Source organism: Peromyscus eremicus, chromosome 23, assembly GCF_949786415.1.
Source record: "Peromyscus eremicus chromosome 23, PerEre_H2_v1, whole genome shotgun sequence".
NCBI lineage: Eukaryota > Metazoa > Chordata > Mammalia > Rodentia > Cricetidae > Peromyscus > Peromyscus eremicus.
Genome location: NC_081438.1, coordinates 8768670 through 8793525, shown reverse-complemented (window position 1 = coordinate 8793525; position 24856 = coordinate 8768670). Strand labels below are relative to the sequence as shown.

At 43.8% G+C, this 24856-nt stretch overlaps 1 protein-coding gene across 2 annotated transcripts in view; it reads right to left on the bottom strand.

The window, feature by feature from the left end:
- The window catches only part of Med13l (mediator complex subunit 13L), a 227150-nt gene that overhangs the window by 93699 nt on the left and 108595 nt on the right, over positions 1 to 24856 (bottom strand). For both annotated transcript variants that reach the window (XM_059249610.1, XM_059249611.1), the window contains exon 3: positions 7968 to 8052. In XM_059249610.1, the coding sequence (XP_059105593.1) occupies positions 7968 to 8052 (85 nt within the window). The remainder of the gene's footprint in view (positions 1 to 7967; positions 8053 to 24856) is intronic.

The window sequence follows — 24856 nt, the reverse complement described above, 5'->3', positions numbered from 1 at the left end:
CCTTTACTGTTCCATGCTCCCTCTCCTCCTGTTTAAGCTCCAAAGAGTGTTCCTGTCTCTGATGAAGCCCGTGGCTTCTCTTGTATTCATAGTCAGGGTTTCACTACCCAGTTACGATGACTCATTTCTATGAAACTCTCCATGGAAGGGTTGTGACTATGCCTCTTCAATGGGTATTTGAACGCCTGTGATGTGGCACCTTCCGAGTCCTGCTCTGCACTGCTCCATTAAACAGCTGGCATGGGTGTTATACATACTGAAGACTACTTTCCTGTTTATAAGAAAGGCACTCTTCGAGCCGTGTCTGCCGTGTGCGCATTCTTACCATGAGGCACTCGGTGACAGGGAGAGAAACCTACTGACTTCACTTCTTCACAGCTCGTCCCTTCCGAGTGTGGCCTCAAATCACACTGAAGGGGTCGTGTGGCTGCTAAGATGCCTACAGGAAAACCAACACTACTTACATGCGTTAATTATAGTTGAAGAACATAACTAGACAAATGTTTTAAAGAAAAGTAGTTTCAAGATGTAAAACATATCAGCAGGCGGATCTCTGTGAGTTCGATGTCAGCCTGGTCTACAGAGCAAGTTCCAGGACAGTCAGGGATACACAGAGAAACCATCTCAGAAAAAAACAAAACAAAACAAAAATCAGAAATAAAATATCCACTCTACCATTCTTTGCTCTTTTGGTGGGGGGGGGGGAGCGCATCAAAATTTGTATTTAATTTTACAACTCATTCTTGCAAACAATTCTCTCTGACAAAAACTGTTTCAGAACACAACCCCAATCACTAACAGGTATGTAGTGGTATTATAGTCACCCTGGGTATCACCAACATTTTCAAAGGCACTTTTGAAGTGCCAACCTTCCCTAAGACAGACTGATACCACTTTCAAAGGCAATTGGGCAAGGCCAGAGTTCGAAAATGTTAGGCAACAGCAGAGATTATCTCTTCCATGTGTCAGCACCTTCAAGGGCAACATTTCAAGAGAAATGCAGTGGTGCTGAAAAACCAAGGGAAGTTCCATGTGTGTGAGCATGTACGGTTCCTGTGTTGTGCTACATGGTTCTGAACAATGAACCTCAATGTGCAAGTTCCCATCTCTACTCCGGAAGCCTAGGCAGCAGCCACAGACTAACCAGTGGGTCACTTCCCCGAAGGAACGGCTGGGAGGAGCAGGGGAAGCCCACCTCGCTAGCACTTTGGACAGAGACTCAAGTCCAAACTCCATGTTCCTCCCCTACAGCTTCACTCAATGACACCTGATTTCACCCTCTGTTTTCAGAGCTGCCCACAGACTACATCCTACCCACTTGCATACCAAGCATCCTCGGTGCCGCCATCATCTCCTCAACCTTCATCAGATGGAAGAAATGAGTTTCTGTTAAGGAGACTACAACATATCCAGTGGAGGAGATGACAGACCCCTTCCCAGCTGACCCCATATCCTCACTGTCTGTGGACTGGCTTCTCTTGTGCCCTGGTGGGTGCTGCTCTTGCAGGAAGGTACAGCCAGGCAAGGCCTCTCTACTTCACGTCCTCTGTAAAATGACTACAGCCTTAGGTCCTTCTACAGGACTGGCCTCACCTGAAATGTCCATTCTACCTAATGCATATCCAAAGAAATACACCTCTCTCCTCGGTCCATTCAGTGTCTAATGTCATTCTTTAGTTACTACAAAAACAAGCAGCTGTCAACATCTTCACCCCTTCTCTGTGCTAAGAATTATTGAGTGAACAGCTTGACTGATGTGCCTCAGAAGACAAGATTCCTTTCCAGACACTGACAATTAGTGTTTTCAACCACTGCTTTCCAGTCTTTTACTTCTGTCCTCCCATTACAGAGTGTGGCCCCAATCTAAAGACTCATGTTCGCCGGGCATGGTGACGCACACCTTTAATTCCAGCACTTGGGAGGCAGAGGCAGGCGGGTCTCGGTGAGTTTGAGGCCAGCCTAGTCTACAGAGTGAGTTCCAGGATAGGTTCCAAGCTACACAGAGAAACCTTGTCTCAAAAAGACAAAAAAAAAAAAAAAAAAGACTCATTTTCCTATGTGACATTTCCATAAAATGGGAATTGACTTGTTTCTTGCACTCTTACGTGATTCCCAAGGGCACCAGATATTTCCATGTGGTATAACCATTTCTTCAACTACAGCTGCACCTGTCACTGTACTCCCAGTGAATACAAGAACAATGCTGCAGTCTCTACCCCACCCATCGGACACTGAGCCCAGGAGTGTGTGGGCATGCTGTTGGTGTGGGTGCAGTTTTAATCCGCACGTTATTCTCCCGTGTTTCCGCTGCTGCTGTGTCCGGCACAGGGAAGCCTAGCAGCCATTAGTCAAACAGCAGCAGTGCCCTACCAGGTAGAGCACCAACCACACTTCTCGGGTGTCAAAATCCACACTGCCAAGTTCCCCTCTGCCTGCACGGCACGCCTGAGCACACTGCTTCACAGGCTCCAATAATCTTCCACTGTGTGCAAAGCAGTGGTGAGCTGACCTCTGGGGACAGCAATAAGCCCCCATGAAAATCAGCAAGTGTATTTTATTCCAAAGCCTTCAGAGAGTTACAAACTAAAATCAGAATAACAAACCTAATGCCAACCAGGCAGTGTGCCAGATGTTCTGGGTTTGCAAAGGCAAGGCGCTCCAGTACAAAAACACTCCGAGTCTTCAACTACACACATTTTCTGGACTGTTCAAAAAGTGTTACTTCATTATCACAGACAGGTAACAGGATTTGCTGTATCATGAAAAGTCCCGTCAACTGTAATACGGGAAACAGTCAAGGTGCCTGAAGTACTGAAAATGATCGCACCAACAAACTCCCCAAGAGTGACTGCACACTTTGTTCTCCGTGACGAGGAGGAAACTGTCTCAGCATGACACTCGGCCTAACTGCTGCCAGGACGAACGGGACAGACAGGATGGACAGGGGTGGAGCGGCCCTTGGCTGGAGACTGCAAGACAACCTATACTCAGACATTCACGTGGTGAGTGAGGCAGGCGAGGGAAGAGGTGTGTAAAAGAGAGGTGGGAATAAGCTCAGTGACAACGGATTCTAGATAAATAAAAACCAAATTAATGCTAGTTTATCACCCTGGGCATTTAGCCAAAAAGATAATTGGTTTAAAAAAAAGAGAGAAGCATGTTTACTTTCTCAAAAGACAAGAAAAATAAGCATAACGGCATGATCTAAAACAGAAAATTCTGGAAGTCTCTGCTTCTCGAGTTCTAAGAAGTCACAAATACAATACCTAAATAAGCAAAGAGAGCTCAAAATTCTCTCTCTCTCCTCTCTCTCTCTCTCTCTCTCCAGAAACATGTTCTGTTCCCATGCCACAAACAGCTAACTGGAAGACAGACAATTAGACATGTTTCTGCCCATTCACTGACACCAAGCATGGTCACACAACTTCGACCTCTCTCCCTGGTAGTTTCCACTACTTAAGCTTGTGGCCAGGGTCTTAGCTGATGATGTGTGGGCAGACACGGTATGCATCACTTCAGCACAGGCTCTCCATTCCTGAGAGCTCCGTGGCTCTCTGCTCTCTACCAGGAGGCCAGCAAGGAGAGGCAGGGGCTGCCTGGCAGTACTGGGCTGGGACAGCAGGCAGACAGCATGAGGAGCCTACCTCTCTGTGAAGGAGAAGGAGGTTTTGACTTCCAATAATGTTGCATCTTTGAGCCTAACTTGGATGGAGAAAGAGGCAACAGCAATACATTTACCGCAGGCCAGTGGCCACCACAAGGAAAAGAATGGGGCCGAAGCGAGAGCGACAAGGAAGAGGAGGGGAGAGCAATTTTCTAAGAACCGCAAACACCAGGGTGGGAACTTGGCTCTGATTACCAAACAAGCAATTACATGGAAGAAGATTGGATAGTGGCTGTATGAGAGGTTCAGAGCACTTGCTGCACTTCCAGAGATCCTGGGTTTGGCTCCTACCACTCAGAGTGGCTCACAACTGTGGGTAATTCCAGTTCACAAGTGGCGGTGGGGGGGTGGATGCCCTCCTGTGGCTTCTGAAGGCACCAGGAATGCACTTGGTGCACAGACATACATGCAGGCGAAACACTCATACAAACAAGATAAATAAGTCTAAAACAAAAAATTTTAAATCTCTACTATAATATTTTTAAAGATGACGGAATATAGCTCCAAAGGATAGCTTTCAAAATGAAACCATGAAAGTAACAGGAAAAGAGACTTCTGCTCTGCTCAGTGCAAATCCTCTTCTAACACTAAGCACTCTCTGAAGATGAGACAAGCTCCTTCAGAACCTGCTCACATGACAGGAAGTCCTCAAGGAAGGGGACCACAGAAGGATGCTGCAGACCAGAATCCCAGGAGGGAGCTAAGTGCACTCTAAGAGCAGTGATCCTTGCTGTCCTCTGAGCTGTGAGTGCAGCCAGAGTTCACACTGAGAAGGGCGATGGGCGGGGCCGAGGCCCATGTCCACAGTTGGTTAGGTGATGAAGCTGAAACCCAAAACACCTCCATCCTCTACAGGTAATTAAGGAAGAAGATTTCTAGGAATGAGCGCCTAGAAGAAGAAAACCACAGCCAGAGATGTTCTCTCCAGTCTGATGCCTTTATGCAAATGTTCCCAGGAGCAGCAGGTTGGTTGGTTGGTTTCTAAATGGACAAATGACTCTAGCTGGAAGTGCAAATACAGGGCAGGCACACACTGAAGAGTGACAAGAGAAACGAGTATCTGAAGAAGTCACACTGCTTACAATTTAAAATTGCCTCCAGAACGTCAATAGAGCGGTGCTTCAGGACCAGTCGATAGGAGTCCCGAATGCAATGCTCTTGTGTACAAACGACAGTATTACTTAACTCCTGTAGTGAAACAGTCCTTAATGAGTCACTGCAGTGACAGCATTCTGTTAGCCTCTCATAAAGATCAATGTACACAACTCTTCAGACCTAAGCAAGAGCTTTTCAAGTTAGTAAGTGGAATTTCCTTTTAATTAAGCATCTTTATACTTAAAAAATAAAACACAGAATGAATCACTTCTCAAGCTTTGAAAATAGACTAACTAAACAAAAAGATTTAGAAATCCCACAAGCCCTGCTACTGAGCTGGTCATCAGTTTTCACGCCAGGAACTCCCAGAACTCACACCAGAAATCCGGCTGACCTTCCACAGGCAGAAAGAAAAAAAGTACAGCAGGAAACAGACACCCAACTACATCACAGACTCGGAGAAAGTTACAGCGAGTGATCTGAATGACGGAAACACAGCAAAGGTAAAGTATGGATTTGTCACCCAGAGTCTGTTGGCAGTCAATGAAGGGAACCGGGAACCACCGTTTACAATGCTTCCCTGCCTCACAAGCAGAGTGGTTTTCATTGCAAATAAATGCAGCCACTTCAAGTCTGAAGGACACTGAGGGACTCTTTTACAGGACCAAGGCCACACATTTTTCAAAAGGCCTTAAATTACCCAAGAATCACAGTGAGAAAGCTTGGTCATGAAGTGTTTCCTAAGGTAAAAGCTGCTCTGCTCACTGTCTCAAAACTGATTCCCAGAGAATTCAAACAGGCTATCCTGGGACTGTCAAATAGTACAAAATAATGAAAGTTATAGGAAAATAATAATTATCGACAGAGTAGGTGAATTACAGTACCACATTAACAGAAACCGAAGGCCCCGGCTCCCCACACCTAAATAGCAGGCTGCCGACTCTGAGCAAAACTAATACCCAAATTTTATTATATATCACAATTAATTTTCATAAAAATAATGGTTCAACTAGGCCCAGGCTATAGTTTCCATTATAAATTACAAATTCATAAGTTCCCTGAATAAGGAACTTACATACATGTCTTTCCACTCGGTTTTTCTAGTCTTCTAATTTTTTCCAACAAAGAAAAATGCTAAAACACAGGACTGAGAAAAGATTTTGTTTTCTAGAAGGAATCAATCATGATTTTAAAATCCAGTGAGTTACAATATTAAAAATATGCTTTGTCCTACATACTACAGAATCCCATTTAAAGGTACATTCTTGATGAACCATTTACTTGACAGAGAAGTGTGCAAACAGTAAGTTCTTCCTGTTTTCCTGAATGAGTTCGGGTGTACTTTTGTTCTTGTTTACTTGGGGCAGGGGGAAGAATTGTGAAATACTTAATTCATGAATATCTCATCTTCAAATCAATGCTTCTTCATACACGTGACACCTTCACAGAAAAGTACGGAACAAAGTAGTGCTAGGGTCCAAAGTTTGGAAGAAGCAGAGACATTTCACAGGAACTAGAGTATTCTTTTTTTTTTTTTTTAAGATTTATTTATTATGTATAGTGTTCAGCCTGCATATATGCATGCAGGCCAGAAGAGGGCACCAGATGTCATAATAGATGGCTGTGAGCTGCCATGTGGTTGCTGGGAATTGAACTCAGGTCCTGTTGAAGAGCAGCATGAGCTCTTAACCTCTGAGCCATCTCTCCAGCCCCAACTAGAGTCTTTTGAAATGACTCAGATGGTGATGCTTGATGCAGTGGTAGTCCTCCTAGACCATCCTAGCCAGCAGCTGGAATATGAATTTAACAGTACTACACTGCCCTTCCAGCTTTGATGACCTCAGGGCACCATCTACAGACTCCAGAAGGGAAGGGACAATGGTTCCCACTGAAGCTCTTAACTAAGCCGCCCTTCTTCGGCTGAGAAGGGAAGGAGGCACTCCAATAATGCCTCTGTCAAAGGACAACCTGCCTCAACACTTTTCAGTCAACTCTGCAAGAATGTGGGCGTCCATCTAAATACCAGCAGTGAAGTGTAATCGATGGATAGGAATGTCTGTTCTAAGAACAGCTCACGATATGTATTCTAAAAACTCTAAGAGGCCCAGCTTGGCCTTCAACTCCTGATCCTCTGGCTTCTGCTTCTGAAGTCATATAATTACAGTTGTGTGCCACCAGACCAGCTCAGAGAACCCAGACTTATTTATGTATGTGAGTAGGTCTGTGGGGCAGGGAGGAAGGAGGAGATGGAGCGGAGGAGAGACAGAAGGAAGAGGTGGAGGGACTGACTAGGAAGAACTGTGAAAAGCTCTTCTTCCTAATAGACTGCCAACTAGTAAGAAAAGAAACGGTGACATTTCAAATCAATATTCCAGTCATAACGGCAATAATGATTCCAGCATGGATCACCAGCAGATGCTAAAGTAAGTGAGTGGGGTTTAGAAGAGAGGAAGCTTCCACAGTCCCGCTGGTCTGCTACAAATTACAACAGGAATGGGGCTGACCATGATCACAGCTGGCAAAACTCTAATTCAGAGTGAAGAAACCTGACAGAGAACATCACTCCAACCAAGTGACTGCAGATTCTAACGTCATTAACAACACGACATGTGTCAGCTGCCATGACAGTCGGAGTGGATACAGCTTCACTTTTGTAGTATTCCTACTAAAAAGAATACGTCTAATCAAATCATGAGAAACTGCCTCAAACTGAGGAGCCAAGCTAAGGCCTAACTTATCAAAAATGGTAGTGTCAGCAAGAACATTAAGAGAGAGAGAACTTTCCTAGATTTGGAGAGCTATGAAACCTAAATATATTATCTTGTTGCAAGAACCATAACTGCAGAACCTGGTGGCCTCTATTACAGAGAGTTAGACTACCCTGTGACTTTCATAGGGATTCTAGGCTTCCATGAGGACAGATTTGACCTTAGGAAGCGTACACCTCAGCATTCAGAGTAGAAAGAACCATGACAGTGAGTCTGTGAATGATTCCGGAAATGAACGGCAGGAACCAAACAAGAAACATGTTGGACTGGGAGGGGACACAGAGTTCTCTATACAGTCCCTAAAGCTTTTCTATCAACAGAAACACAAAAGGAGCTTCACACACACACAACTCTCATGCTGCAAACGACCCCTTGTCTCTAAAGCCCAGTGGACTCGGGCAATCCTGAGCGCAAAGCCACGCCACTGCCCCCTTTCTTACCTTTCTAACAGATTGTGGATTGCTTTGAAGAGCAGCGTCCTACATTCATAGGAAAGGCCATTTTCCCAGAGTCCTTCTTCCACAACTGAAAAGAAACAAGAAAAAAGAAAAAAAAAAGAACCAGTAAAAAGGACATCCAAATAAAAAGAAATTTTGACACATTTTTCTAATGCAAAGTTAATGAACTAATTCAACGGATTTCATCTCAATCGCAGAGGGAACCGAAAGGGGAAGGTAACTGCTGTCCCACCATAGGCTAAGGTGGGAATGAAGGAAAAGAGAATGGCCATGGAGCCACGGCACTCCCATCAGCCCTCACTCCGTCCTTCAGAACTGAGCCACTGTTAACACTCTCAAAGCAACTTTCCTAGGTCTCCAGGATTAACTGTGAGGCATTTCTACTTAAAAATAACAAAGGTGTCATAAAGTTAACAGCTAGACCAAGGAGGCCATTCCCAAAAGGATCTGAATTATACACAGTTGTTTAATGAAAATATATCTAGATGAGATTATAAAGAATTTGGACAGATTGCTAAAAATTAATTCTTGCTACACTATTAAATTGCTTCCTGGACTTATAATTTTATAGACACTTAACATCTGAGAAAAACAGCATGCTTGCTTTGAAGTAAGTTATGCCATGGACCCACAAGTAACTCCAAAAGAATCCAATGCCCATTAAGTCCTAAAATTCTTTTTCTTTTCCTAACTGTATATTGGGGGCACAGGAGACCAAAAGAGATCATTTCCTCTGAAGTTAAATTAGCTTGACTTAAGATAGGGGAAAAAGAGGACAGGCACTTGGGAGGCAGAGGCAGGTAGAATCTCTTTGAGACTCAAGGCAGCAGCGAGCGCTTCATCCTATTTGATGCTGAGGTTCACGGCAGTGTTGGATGTGGTGAGGCAGCTAGACTATGGAGTGGGTTTGGGTTCTCATGAATGAGAGGGAAACCTACAGACTGAGGACCACGGCAATGGTCACAAAGTGGGTAGGAACACCTGCAGGTACTAGGCTTTCTCTTCATAAGCCCTACAAACCATTCATTGATAAATACAACATTTTAAATCTAGACCCCAAGCTTCCCAGTTAAACATTAGTTCGGTATGAATAGAAAAATAGGAGGAAAACTGGTTCATAGGCTATCTTTATCAATTTAAACTCTTTTGGTATCAGAAGATAAGGCATAAGAAACCAAATAGATCTGTAGAGTAAATGAGTGGAAAGTGTCAATCAAAGAATTCCTAGATGCAAACACTCCCCTCCTGCTATTTGAAGTGTTACAGTCAAATTAAGAACGGCAACTAAAGTAAGCGCTGCCACAGCTACTGTGTGCAGACACACACTCTTGGCACAGGGTCACCTCATTGGGGTTGTAAAGCTAAATCCAGAATCTGTTTAAAGTGCTGTCGCTTAGCTCCTTTAATATCCTCATTCAGATAAACTGTAAAAGTACTAGATGGTTTTTACAAGAAATTATTCTATAAAGGAAATTTTAAATAGCAATAATCACTGCTTAGTGTCCAAATATTCAAGATCTTCAGTTTATAACTTTTTCCAACTTTTAAAACATTGCATCTTGCAGAATTAATATGCTTCTTTAAAAGAAAGGCCATGTGACAAAATGTGACAAAAAAAAGTGTCCATGTGACAAAATATCAAAGTAGCAAACACTCAGTGGCTTGGAGTTTCTCAGCAGACACTGATCTGTTCCATAAGCAAAACTAATGATGGGGAGATGCTGGAGAGGGTGGGGAAGACAGACAGACAGCAGCACTCAGGTCCTGCATCCATCCTCACCCCACGCAGCCTAAACCAGAATGCTTTCAAAGAATACAGGTTCCCTCTGAGCTGTGATACGTACGTCTCTTTAATGTATCACACTGCAGCCACAGCTGAAATGAACATCTACACATCAGAAACACCTCTTCCTCCCCTACTGCTTTTTAACCTCAGGCATCAGAACTACTGAAACCTATTATCTAGAACACTAAGTTCAGTGAGCACACTGGCCGCTGCGAACACTGGAGGGGAGGGGCACTGGGGGGAAATAGAAATCCTCATTCAGCCACTACAACTACTGAAAAGGAAATTTTGTTCAAACCCCACAAACGCAAACAGACTAAGAAGCAAGGCTCAGGAGAGGACTGTCTCTTGTTAGATTGGCTGTGACACACGGCTAAGGAGACACGGATCTAAAGGGAGGCCCCCCTTGTCTTTGTTTTCAACTGTGCTGTTCAATGCATAAAACTGTAATTAAAAACTAAAACTTTCCAATTCTCACCTCTACTCCCTGACAACGGTAAAATAAGCAGACACTGCAATAAGACAGCATCAATTTCACGATGGACTGTACCAAATAATACTTGAGATAGAAAATTTCTGACATATCTGATTTCTTAAAAAATTGACTTAACAAAAAATTGAGTAACAAAGTAGCATAATGTCACATTAATTCTGAAATATAGCATCATACCCATAAAAAATCCAATTACACACAGTATCATTGACTGATCACCATTTTGCTGTCATTGATTGCCTTGTAAAATCTATTGGAAGTCATTAATAACTAAATGGACTTATTTATATCAAATCCAACGCACTCAGTACACTGCTCTCTTGAACTGCTCATGGCTGTAGAACATTTGGTTTGACTTAGCAAATCTATATCAGAAATGCATTTAGCTTTTCCACTGTTGATTCATCAGCCAACTAAGGACCAGAGGATAAAGTATCAGAACACAGACACAGAACTGCTGTTTGCTTTGACCTATTTACAACGTTAAAGGACTGCAACCCTGACAATGCTCAGCAGACAGAAGCATGGCTGTGACATGCCATTTTTACCAGGCTAACGTTTTCCTAAGGAGTCTCTAACAGCATGAGTCCTCTGCCAGTTGCAGGATAACCAGAATTTTAATGAAGGTTTCTGCTCAGCACTGGCAGCTGAGACATGACCCACGTTAGCATTTCAATGGATCACAGGACTCATGTAAAGCCAGTAAATTTTCTACTAAGGAGGTCAGAGAATTCGATTTCTGGATACACTGAGCAAGACCTTCCGAAGACAGCAGTGCAGAGAACAGCCCCATGGTGCTGTGATCGCTCACACTGAAAGAGAAATCATCAAGTGTGGCACTGACTTCCCAAATCCAAGCTCACCCCATTCACCACTCTTCTCAAGCATTTTAGAGTGACAATTACCATTTTATTCCTATGCTCTTAATATACTCAAAAATAAATGGACAAAGGTCTGGAAGGGCATCTCCAGCTTGGCAGTGATCTCTGGCTCCTGGGAAAGTGGTCTTCACCTCACTGTAAACTCCAGGCTTCCTTTGTGAGCACACATTACTGTTACTGAAACTCTTAAGTAAGGCTGGTATTTATTAAACAGCTACATGTTCCAAAATCACAAAGGATGATCATGAGATATAAAGTAAATGTGGGTTTTTTATTTTTATTTTTGAGCAGAGTCTCACAGTACAGCCCAGAGTAGCCTGAAACTCATGACAACCCTCTGGCTTCAGCTTCCAGAATTCTAGGATAACAGGTATGAGCTATTGTTCTAGGCACCAAGAAATGTTCGATGTTAACAAAAATCATACATATGGCTGATGTATGATGCACACATGAAACATACACACATATTATATAGCACATACATGTACATGATACACACACATATGATTCAGTTATGGCATTTTCACTTAAATCCATCAATGCTTTATATAAACTTCCTCTAAGATGGTCTCATGTTAGTCAAGAAGACTCAACCTTTGGGTTTCAATGCTGTTCTCAACTAAACAGTAAAAAAATTAAAACTATTTATTCCCTTCCACTCTTGAGAGGCAACCTGTTTTGAAACGTAAACATACACTCCCGGCATGCTACTAAAATTCTGACGGGACAGGCCCCCAACTGCCCCTTACACTAAAGCCCCAACAGTTGTCTGTCACTGCTATCTCTGTGAGTAATCCTCCCAGCTGCAACTGTTTGAAATGCAGCTGTCTTCTTGGCATTCTCCCCCAGCCCCCACTCAGCCAGCATTTCTGTTCTTGCTGCAATAACCTTACAGAGCGTTTTACAGGAGGCTTAGCCCTGGCAGAGGGCACTCTCTGGCGTGACCACGAGAACATGGAAACACGATTCATTAGACACGTCTGGGGTGACAACAATGGTGCCGCCGCTTCTTGCTGCCTTTCATTTCGCACATCAGCCTGAGACTAATGCATTCTCGTTACTCACCAAGCACGTTTACAGACAGGGGAAACTGTAATCACCTTTGATTAAGAGACAGCAGATTTTCCTCTATGAGCCGCCAGCCACAGTGACATAGTAATTATTTTGTAACTGACAGGTTAAAACAGCAAATGTAGTAAAAATAACACCACGGGGGGGGGGGGGAGCAGAGCAGGAAGAAGAGAGAAGAAAAGGGAGAGGGAAAGAGAAAGACAGACAGACAACTTGAACTCCACACAGAAGGTTCTCTGAGACCTCAGTCTGCTTGCTCTACATGTCTTGTCTCCTCCACCTGACAGATGGCACTGTGGCAGTCTCATGAAGTACACACACCCTATGTGTTCATTTCTTGGTCGCTTTTTAGCTAATTACTGCTGGCCTTTCTTTTTCTGCTTCTCTCCCCAACAGTCTAGGACACTGACAGCAGTGCTAAGCTCCTTCATCTCCCCCTACTATAAGATTCTTTCTCTGCACTTTCTTTCAGCTAGTTCTCATTTGTAACACACTGCTCCAAGCTTCCTATTTTAATGTAGTTTTTAAAAATACTCTTTTGAAGAAAACCAAGAGTGCAGAATAACTCCATGACTTGGCCCAGCGTGCAATCACTAGCAAAGGTTCCAGCTGTGAGAGCAGAGGCCCTGACAGCAAGTGCAGGCCATTCTGTCTGCCACAGCACTTCCAGAAGTGAACATCCCTCCCACTCATGGGGCTGCACCCTCTGTGAGACCAAGTGTGCACGGTGGCAGCCATAATTTGTACAAAGATCAGTAGTTAAGAAAAAAGCATTAGTCAGGTGTAGAAATGAGTATAGCTAAAATAGTGGAAAGGAGCATTTTAAAAACACTCTAGTCTCTTTCTTTAGGCCTTCTATAACATTATTGTAGTTTCCATTAAGAATGTGCTATACAGTAAAAAGAGTTCACACGTGTGAAGAGTGCAGAGAACACAAAACAGATCCTGGAAAGAGAAGAGAAAGAAGATAAGCAAATACGTGAGACAACTTCAGGAGCGGGCGAGTCAGTGCAGTGGTTAAGAGTGCTTGCTGTCCTTGCAGAGGACCCAGGATGGCTCCCCAGAACCACATGGCCATTCACAACCATCTACAGCTCCCTGACACTCATGCAGTGCGTATTTATACACATCAATAAATCTAAAACCAAGTATTACTAACAATCAACTGTAAAAACAGATTGGTAAAGCTGTAATGGAGTACTAAGGAAGCAGGCGCCGGGCCCTGGTTCAACTACCAGTGCTTGACCTCTTCCCTCCTCCCTCTTCCCTCCTCCCTCTTCCCTCCTCCCTCTTCCCTCCTCCCTCGTCCCTCCTCCCTCGTCCCCAGCACACACACTAAAAAGTTTCATGGAGGGAGGAAGGGGATAAAGGGTAAGAAAAACCAAACACTGCTGTTTCTGACAATCCAGCAAAATGTTTGAACAACTTCACACTGTTACATTGTTTTGGACATGAGCCCACCAAGGTCAGAGACTAAAGCACCACAGCCTATCTCTAACGAGCTGTTAAATGGACTTAAAGTCAACGCTGAGGGGGCCTAAGTGCTATTAATACCCAGAATCAACCAAGACAACACAATTTATACTCTTTATACATCCAAGACTCCTCTCCTTTACTTTGTCCCTTTGTACTGTATACAATCATGAACATCTCCCCCCCCAAAAAAAAAAACTAATCAAATTATTTTTATAGGCTTGTTTGAGAAAAATAAAATCAATTATCAGTAATCTAATATGATGCCACAGCATTCTCTCTCTCTCTCTCTCTCTCTCTCTCTCTCTCTCTCTCTCTCTCTCTCTCTCTCAAAATACTTCAGTTTACACGTATTCTAGCAACCTGAATCCTGGGTGTTTGGCTTCCATGTGTACTCTGGTTACTATCAAAACTCTTAGCAGAATCCAATTCTTCTTCTTCACCTTCAAAGCGCAGAGTGTGTAGATCTCCCATTGAGTTAGTCTATTTTCTGTTATCAGAACAAAATACCTTGAGTTGAATACTTACGAAGAAGATGGTTTCCTTACCTCATAGATTTTGAGGCAGAAAGTCCTCTTGACTTCATCATGTCAAGGAGGCAGAGACAAGGATGAGGAGAGAACAGTAGCCAAAGAGATCCGAGTCTTGCTCCTTCACAATGCCTTCCTTTCAAGAGCTGAGGCCCTGAGACCTGTTCTCCTGGAAGGGGATGGTCACCTAACCGCCTCCCACTACACCCAGCACACCTCATACTACCATAGCAAGGACCACACTCCAATACAGGAACGCTTAGCCTGCACTCAGCAGATCCAACCTCCATGCACACATCTTCAAAACAAGCCCTGTAGTTTCTCTTCTTTTTCCTCTCTCAGTGGCTCAGGCTAGCCCAAACTCAAAATCCTGCCTCACCCTCCATAGTACTGGATTACAGGCTCTGTGCAGCCAAGTGTGCCCTCAGTTACAGCTTCATCCATTACAAATCATGAAATTCTACAGAGGTTTATAAGGACTAACCACTGCCTATCACCCTAACAAGGCACCCATAGAGGATTTACTCGAAAAGACATTAAGAGTGTACAAGCAGTGGATCTACCAGGCACTGGAAAAGCCAGGACCAGAAAGCAGACTGAGAGGCCGCACTGCCGGCTCTACTCTTCTGTTGGAGTCATGCGCACTGTGAGTCTTTCTAGCTCCAACAGGCATGGCTATAAATAAGGGCTGCACTGTGTTGTCAGCTTTTAGGACAGACCCAATGATTTCCAGTGTTTCAGGGCTAGTTCCAGACAATCTCATCAAACACAACACAAACCAATACTACAGTTAAATTGGTATTTGATGGGCTAGCCTTGAATCTACATATCATTTAAAATGGATTTTTCATGCAGAAAAAAATGTATTTACCAAATAATTAGTTCATTATTATCCTGTCAATCACATGATGAAATTCTCTGTCAACTGATATATGACATTAATTCTTCATTCCATGATTTAAAAACTAGCTATTATAAAGTACACCAATCAAGAAGTACCTCATTAGTGCTGACTATTTTACCTGAACCAATCAGGAAGCTTTTAAGTTCACGATAATATGTAATAGGGACCAGATCAGGTTGGTGAATAATTCATTTATTTTGCATACAACTTTCCTTAAATTTTTAAACTTTAATCAACTGTACTTCAAAAAGCAAAGAACTCCAACCGGGGAATCCAACCTGCAAGTGCAGAGCTGCCAAGCTGCCCACCAAGCTGCCTGCCCCCTAACTGCACTGGCCGTCAGCCACAGCGCCAACACAACTGCTCTAAGCCCTTAGCTACAGTCCCCTGACTACAACACGGCTCGTCCACGGCGCTCACTCACTTCAACGACAAAGCAAGCAGACAAGAAAGGAGAGGAAGGAACGCAATAAACAAGAAGGCGGACACTTGGGACCGGGCCTGCCTCCCTGGACCACAGTTGGACTTCTACTCCCCCTGCTGACTGGTTCCAATCACGCACATGCACACGCCTAACCCAATCCCCTCTCAGCAGCCCTTCACCTTCACTCACTTTCTCACTAATGGCTTTGCCACAAACAATGGTGAGAACTATGTGTCCACTCTTCTCACTATCCGAAAGGGACAAGTCAATCTGTGTTGACACAAAATCTTCCACTAAGAAAAATACTGTGTCCCCAAAAAACACTCAAAGAGAACAAAAGCAAGAAGATCAGATCCGTGTTATTCAAGCTGTATGCACAAAAGTGTGCATGTCCATGTGCTGGGCCAGGAGGAGCTCAACACACGCTCTACCACAGAGCTACATCTCCTGAGTGAGTCTCCTAAACAGACAACTTTAGATGATGAGGTTTCAATTCCAAGAAGACACTTTTCTGAGTGGAGCCACTAACTCTTCACCCTCTCCGCTACACATTACTGACTCTAGTTATCAACTCTATGGGCGATCACTCTATCAATGAGGATACAGTGTCAGTATCGATTCACAATGTCCCATCAATCTTGGTCATCATGGTTGGAAAACATCAGTAGTGTTGGCTGATGAGATTTCAATCCATACTCCACGCTGCTGTGACATTGTATTAGTAAGGACAGGTATGTGCCTGTCCCCTCCTGTGAGGTAACAAACCTAAGGCCAAAGCATTTGCTACAAGCCACATCCACCAAAGTTCAGAACCTTTGAATTCTCCTTTTTTGGGGTTGGGGTGGAGGGGAAAGAGATAAGATGGATGGATGGATGGATGGATGGATGGATGGATGGATGGATGGATGGATGACAGACCGACTGACAGGGAAACACTGTAGAATCATAACCCAAGAATTTCTGCAGTTTACCTAACTGTCTTCCCAATTAGCATCAGTAATTATCCTCAAATATCTCGAGCTTATTCATTTACATTAAATGTTTGTGACTCTCCAATAATTTTAAAAACTGAATTTGTGGTCTTTAATCCAGCATAGTTTAGACACATCCGAGTCGACTCTAAACTCTCCTTTGGCAGTATTTAAAGATTCACTTTCTGGACTGGACAACATTCTGAATAGGACACTTTGGAGGTAGACTGCAAGCCCTCCCCTTTTATTAGAACTGCTTTAAAAAGGTGAGGAGATGAAACTGAAAGACCCCGGCTGCCCTCACACCATATTCTTCCATCTGCCCTGCCCCACCCCGCCCCAATTCACCCTGGAAGCCAGAAACTGCCCCTCCCACAGGCAGTTCTGCATAAACAGACAGAAAAGACATTACCTTCAGGGTCCTTACCCAAAGCTCAAAGCCCATTAAGCACCAGAGTAGTGCTTTCTCCATAGGATCTTAGAGACATCATGAGAGATTCTGGTATCATGGGCAACACTGCTTTTCCAATGTAACAGCTGTTTCCTTCTTAATTCACAAAAAAAGTCCAAACACCTTTTATTAATTATAAAACTCAATCAATCTTTGAATGTCTTTGAAACAACCTGACCAAAATTTTCCAGGTGCCAGGATGTTTTGATACTCTGAAACCTCATTCTCAGAAAATAAGTACCTCTGATAACACATCTACTTTTTCTGAAATTATCAACAAGCAGGTAATGTTATTAAAACTGAAAGGCCATTTTAAAAGTCAAGATTATTGCCAGGTGCCTCATGCCTTTAATCGCAGCACTAGGGAAGCAGAGGCAAGTGAATCTCTGTGAGCTCAAGGCCAGCCTGGTCTACAGAGTGAGTTCCAGGAGAGCCAGGGCTGTTACAAAGAGAAGCCTTGTCTTGAAAACAAAACAAAACAAGTCAAGATTGTCAAAAGGCCAGAGAGGTGTTTCTAGAAAGAATGATAAATGATAAAATGACAGCTTGGAAGCCTGGTTCTCACACTGAGCCAGAGCACTGGGCGGGCGTGGCAGCAGATGGAAGCTCCCTGCTTGGCACTAGTGGGCTAGTTGCGGGGCAGGACATAACACTGACCACCAGTGAGTGCTTACTTAAGTCCTCCAGCAGACAATGCAAGCCACAGGGGCATTCATTCAGTGTGCCTGCACACAGTCCTTTTCCAGTCTAGAGTTGCTGAATGTATGAGGACTGCTTCACAACACAAGCTCTCTAAGTATCTAAGCCATTTTTAAAAACTCACAAACTAGGCAAGGCAAGAAATAACCAGAAAAATAAACAGGAAAGAGTAAATGCACCTGATACTTAACATGTAATTTTTCACTTAACCTAAAACATGTATTATCCAATGCTGGAGGCTTACACAAACACTTAAAAAGCATCCCTTGGGGGTCCCCTTTGCAGGTCTTACAACCCCAGCAACGCTGAAAGTGCGGTTGCCCTGTGCACCTGACTGCACACCAAATGACAAAAGCATCCACTCTCCCGCTGTCATCCCCCAAAATGTCTGCAGACAATGCCAAGTGTCCCCGGGACACTCAATCCTACTGGTCATTTTAGAGGAAAAGAGGAATTAGTAGGAAAGAGAATTTTTTTCTTGGTGGAAATTATCCATAAAATAAACATAATCTGTATATATGCACCAGCTAAAAGCATATTACTTGCAAAAGAAAGATGCTATCTCAAAATCCCATGGCCATACCTGCAGGCTGCATAGGGAACTAGAAAGGTAACCACCATTAGCCTAAGCAAATAAGCTTCACTCTCCCACACAGAAAAATGCAGGGCTCTGCCACAGCACTGTGTACAAGCGGGCTGATGTCACGTCCACAAAATCCTCATCAGACAGACTGCCTTGAGCTGGGCACTGCATTATGTAATTATCAACATTAACAAACACTTTGAAACTGTGGGGTTTAAGGTTAAGAACTTCATTCTTCTACATGTACAGATTAGTACATATGCATGTGTTCACTCAAAGTCCCGATGTCACATTTAGAAAGATCAGCACCAAAACAAGTATTATCCTGTTCTTTCATTCAGGCGTGTTCCTTTATTCACATGTCTCTAGAACTGCCAAATTCACTCATGGCACTGGAGAGGCTCCATCTGTCATTTTGCAGTATATCTGGTGTAATGCTACTATGAAAGTCCAAAACACAAAATCTCTGGAAAAAAAAATGCTCTTTTAGGATATCATATAGCAGTAGCATTTTGAGATGCCCTGTAGTCAAACTAAACATGCTATTTACACAGAGAAATGTGGTTTCTTGCAGCCAGCTTTGTCTGGGCTGCATTACCTGCCAAGAGAGAAGGGGAGAGTAACCACGCTTGAAGGGATGGGCTGCTACACAGTTGCAACTAGGAAAAAACTTCAACTAGAAATGCTTGAAAAGCATCCATAAGTGTGATTTCCACTGATCATCCACGCATAAAGAGCAGAATCCCTGCAAATCTCACAGAAAAGAGCATGTGAAAGTAGCATAAATTCTCACAACTGAGAGGCAACAAGCATTCAAAGCCATAACTAGTTTCTGGCAGGTTCCACAATATCTGTCTCTCTTTTAGCACATGAGCAGCCTTTAATTTCAGGTGTCCACGGTGTATCTATAAACACAGTTCTACCTTGTCAGCCATGGCTGAGCATCCCTCTCTTCTCATCATTAGGACAACAAAGACTAAACCTTGGTCACTGTGGAGCCCAGATCCTAGCAGTCAAGACCCCCTGTGCCCACGGCATGACTGCAGACTAAGCTAGTCCACAGTGCCTGTGGAGCCCTGGCTCCCTGGATACCTAGGCACTCAACTCACTCTGTATGCTGCTGCTTATAATACAGCACTGTCACTCTCTCATATCAAGTGCTAACAGATTCCTGCTCCTGAGTCTAGGTGGCTCCATGTGACTGCCTCAACAAGAAAGAGTATAACGGATTTGACAGTAGCAGTCTTCAAGTCGGGAACCTAAAAAACTGTCAGGAGGTTCACTCCTGGAACACAGCCATGCAAAAAGAGACTGAGACCACATGGAGAAGCAGCATGTGCTGAATCCCTGAGCTGGTTCAGCTGACATCCCAGGCAACAGTTCCACCAACTACTAACCGTGTAAGTGAGGACACCTTCCAAAGAGGCCAGACCCAGCCATGGAGTCTGTCTGGTGGAGCGGAGATGGTCTGAGATGGTCTGCAATGCCTATCTGAAGAGCATAACAGAGTAACTGTGCTTGCTACTCAGTGTCCACATTAGATGACACTCATTTAGCACAAGGGTTTATCTCTGGTGACAAATCACTGAGACAGAAGTAACAAGTGGCAGTTGGATGGCTGCACCTTTTAAACATACACAGTTCCATTGCTGAGCATAATGTAGACAAAGACACAGGCGCTCAGTAATTACACAATATGACCCAAGACATCTTCATGAGAAATATCACAATAGACAAGATACTGGGATATCAGCTCTGATACTAACTGGGCCTTAATTCACACACCTCTACTCCAGGGACTAAAACACCAGCACAGAACAAGAAGCATCTTCACATAAAACAGGGTTAGTTGTCTTAGTCAGGGTTCTGTTGCTGTGAAGAGACGTCATCACCACCACAACTCTTAAAAAGAAAACCATTTCACTGGGCGGCTGACAGTTGAGAGATTCAGTCCATTGTCATCATGGTGGGACATGGTGGCATGTAGGCAGTCATGGTGCTGGAGAAGAAGCTGAGTCCTACATTGTGATCCCCAGGCAAAAGGAAGTGAACTGAACTAGGCGCATAACTTGAGTACAGGAGACCTCAAAGCCCACCCCTACAGTGACACACTTCCTCCAACAAGGCCACACCTCTAATAGTGCCACTCCCTTTGGGGGTCCATTTTCTTTCAAACCAGCACATTTCACGTTTAACTACAATAGTAGCAGTAACACCTTTACCGACACACACTGCACCTGTATTAGACGTAGGAAGGTGAGCAGTGACAGCCTGAGACACTACTAGATAAGGTCGTTTAAAGACCTACCTCAAATTCCTCAACAGCACTCCTACTCAGCAACAGGCTTCTGTCTCTTTCCGCTGAAAACGGGATTCATGGAGGCTTCAACCAAGCAGCAGGGTAAAAGTCACACCTTGTCAACTCTAAGCTGGGTTACAAAGGCTATCCTAGAGTCCTAATAATATGTGTAATCACTCTGGGGCCACTACCCTGAAATGAATCCAGCACATGAAGAGACCACTTACAGGACTCCCAGCCACAATGCTAGCTCACTCCAGTCTGTGACTAAAAGCATCTCTGAGTAGTTTTAACATCCAGACATTCAACAGCACTTGTTCCACAAGATAAGACAAGACTATCTTCTCGACCCTTTCCTCATCTGACATCTAAGAACATCATCAAATGGTTGTGACTTGTGCCACTAAGTCTGAAGCAACTTGTTGTTTATCAATGAAACATACTCAGAGGAAGATCATTATGGAGAAGTATCTCTGGTTCTGAGACTCAATGCTACCACGAGCTAGGTGGATGGGAAAGGCCGCCTAAAGTGGAAAGCATCAAGAGCAAGGTCCGAGGCAGAAAGGAACTCTGCACACCAGCTGCTATGAATTCAGAAGCCTTCTGAGCTATTTAGAAATGATTTTCACCGCCCGGAGAGCCCTTGCTATGCTTCGGTCAGTTTTTCAGAGACGCCTGGCTGCTGTGGCTCCCTGACACTCAACGAGGCTGCCACACTAGGATGCATACATGCACTGCTCCTCCAAAGCACTTACATGTTGTGTTGCTACAAAGTAAGCTCATCAGAATGACTTCCTCACAACTGAATACAACCACAGCTTCAGTGTCTACACTGACCAATGCACGCGAGCAACAGTACAACAGCCAGGACAAAATGAAACATCTGCTTCTAGGTAGTTCTCAGGAACCCCAAACCCCAGTTAAAAAAAAAAAAAAAAAAAAAAACAAGGAGAAGAACTCAAGAACCTGTTAGTAAACCCCACCTCCACCCCAGGCTACTGTTGAGTGCAATGGAGACGGAGAGACAAGCCTGCACCCAGTGGGGCTGCTCCGCCTCCACTGGGGTCAAAGGATGAATTCTCCAGCCGTGGGAAGCTCCTACAGGCTTCCTTGTCCAAAGGTAACTGACCTTTAAATAAAAGCCTGAAAAATGCTGGATGCCAAACTATGAAGGTAGGGCAAATAAACACAAATATTATTTAAATTCTCTACATGTTAAAAGATAGAATGGTCTAATTAATCCACAAAATAAATTTTCTAAAACACTAATTCTCTAGCTATTTACAGCCTAAACTTAGAAATACTACCATCACTTATTGGGAGCTGATGCAGTCCACCCTACAGGAGAGAGTGGAGTGGTGCTGAAGCCCGACAGGAACAGGAACAGGAAGGACCCAAGGATCTCCTGGGTGGTCCCTGGGAGTCTCCCTGCAAACTCTGGTCCAGGAGAAGCAGAGGGGAGCTGGAAAGCACACCAAGCTGCTTGTCTTTCAACTTGTTCCATCCAGCTCTGGAGTTTTATGACTTCAGTGGGTGGCGAGTGGAGCTGATTTCCCACAATACTGTTTGTGGCCATCAGGTCAGCTCTGGGGAAGCTCAAGTAAGGTAAATCTGACCTTAGGAAAGCCATAACTCCCTGAAATCATCTGCCATACTGTGACCAGTAGAGCAGAAAATGTCAAGGAAAGCTGACTAGATGGCAGTGAACAGGATGAAGCAGCACATTCTGTTCTGTTTCACTTAAACAAGAATTCTGAACCAGAGATGGAGGGACTTTGCCATAAATCACATCTCTGGAGTCATCTCTGACTCCAGATGTTTCCTTAGTATTTAAAAGTGGAGAGAGGTGTTTTAAAATCAGATCATCTCTGAAAGTTTCTTCTACCCTTAACTGCAAGAATTCCAAGCCACTAACACATGAGGTTAAGGGCAGCACCAGAAACTATTGTGTAAGTAGAGATGCAGCCACAGTGACTTCCACCTAATCACAAGGACAGGCAGCCACGGCTTCAGGTTGAAACATGGACCTTTCATCAGGAAAACCGAGTATCAAGAACATATCCCTAGAGCATATTTCTCCAACTATGACAACATCTCAAAGGTTTGGGATAAAAAAAAAAAAAAAACATAAATAAATGTACAGTGTCTTTCACTGCCCTGTTGGCACGCATGGACTCCTAAGGGAATTTGGTGATAATGATGACGATCTGGAGGCAGACTGTACTTAGCAACAAACAGTTTTAATGCAGATGCTCCATCTTGAAAATAGGGGTTATCACATTCTCTAGAGAAAACACTGCCTTTCAAAATTCGGTACAGTAACACAAACAGGGCTCGTCAAATTCATCACCTAACCTCAGAACCAAAAAGCTGTTATATTTACCTCTTCTGTTTTTCTGTCTCCCAATATTGAGATCAAAGGTATATACCACCAAGCCTGACCTAGTACCTGTTTATTAAGACAAAGGATGAGGGGCTGAGGCTGGAGAGATGTTCTGCAGTTAAAAGCACTGGCTGTTCTTACAGAGGACCCTAGTTTGATTCCCTAGTTCACACACACACACACACACACACACACACACACACACACACACACGGCAGCTCACAACTATCCTTCACTCCAATCCAGGGGCCTCAGAGCCCTCTTTTGGCCTCCACAGGCACCACGCATGCACGCAATGCATATGCATGCATGCATATGTGTGTGTGTGTGTGTGTGTGTGTGTGTGTGTGTGTGTGTGTGTGTGTATGTATGTAAGCAAAGCATCCATATGTATAAAATAAAATTTAAAAAAATGAAAAAGTTGGGTGGTGGTAGCACATGCCTTTAATCTCAGCATTTAGGAGTCAGAAGCAGGAAGATCTCTGAGAGTTCAAGACCAGCCTGGTCTACAAAAGTGAATTCCAGGACAGCCTGTTACATAGAGAAACCTTGTCTCAAAAAACCAAAAATCAACAACAAAAAAATTTAAAGATTAAATGATTCTTGTACAGTTGTTATGAAATGTTATTCTGAAAAATATTTTCCAAACTGATATTAAACTCTTTAGTAATAGGAAAAATGTCTTCCGTTTGTTTTGTTTTATTTCACGAGGGACCAGGAAAGAGTATTAAATTTGGTGAGTATGTTCTGACTATTTGCTAAATAGACAGACCTTAAACCCTGACAGCCTTCACTGGCAAAGAAGGTATCTATGGCTTTTCTATATATGCTTTTTTGGTGATGTTTTGTTGCTTTTTCTGTGTGTGTTTTGTTTATTTGTTTGTTTGTTTGTTTGTTTGTTTGTTTTGAGGGGGTGAGTTTCAAGACAGGGTTTCTCTGTGTAGTTTTGGTGCCTGTTCTGGATCTGGCTCTGTAGACCAGGCTGGCCTCAAACTCACAGAGATCCGTCTGGCTCTGCCTCCCGAGTGACCAGGCTGGCCTCAAACTCACAGAGATCCGTCTGGCTCTGCCTTCCGAGTGCTGGGATCATAGGCGTGTGCCCCCACCACCCGGCTGCTGTTTGTTTTTTGAGACAGGGTCTCTCTATATAAACCAAGCTAGCTTGGCCTTGCATTCAGAGACCCTCTTGCCTCTGCTTCCAGAGTACTGGGATCATGTCACACCATGCCCAGCTGAAGTATACTTTCCAATTCCACTGGAAACAAAATGAGCTTGCAAAGGAAAACCTGCACACTGTGAGTAACTCTGCCTACTCCCCAGTGTCCTCGCCAGAGCACTGACAGTCTGGTCCCTATCACTGCTCACAGTGTAGCTTAGACGGCAGTAACTGAAGAAAAGGGTTTCCTGCTTCATTTCAAAGCTGCATGCCAAGTGTCCAGAATGTTCCTCAAGGCACACAGGGCACCTCGTGAGGCTCTACTGAACCCTTCTGCAGGCTTGGGCTGGCATTCTTGCTTCTTATACAAGTTACATTTAAGCCAGGAGTGATGGTGTGCACCTTTAGTCCCAGCACTCAGAAGGCAGAGCAGGCAGATCTCTGTGAGTTCAAGGCCAGCCTGGTCTACAGAGTGAGTTCCAGGACAGTCGGGGCTATAAAAAGAGAAATCCTGTCTCAAAAAAATGAAATAAACCGAAACAAAACAAAAAACCCACAAGTGATTTAGAACTAACTAGAGAGTGAGAGTGTCACTGGCAGGCATGTGGTACAGGTTCGTCCCTCTAAAATGTGGCTTTAGATAATATTAGATCAGCTTCCTGTGAAAGGGCATGTCTTGAGATGGATAGCAAACCCTCCCATTCAACACTAACCTACTGGTAAAAGGACACAGAAACAGACAAGCACAAAAGGCAGTCCAGAATGTA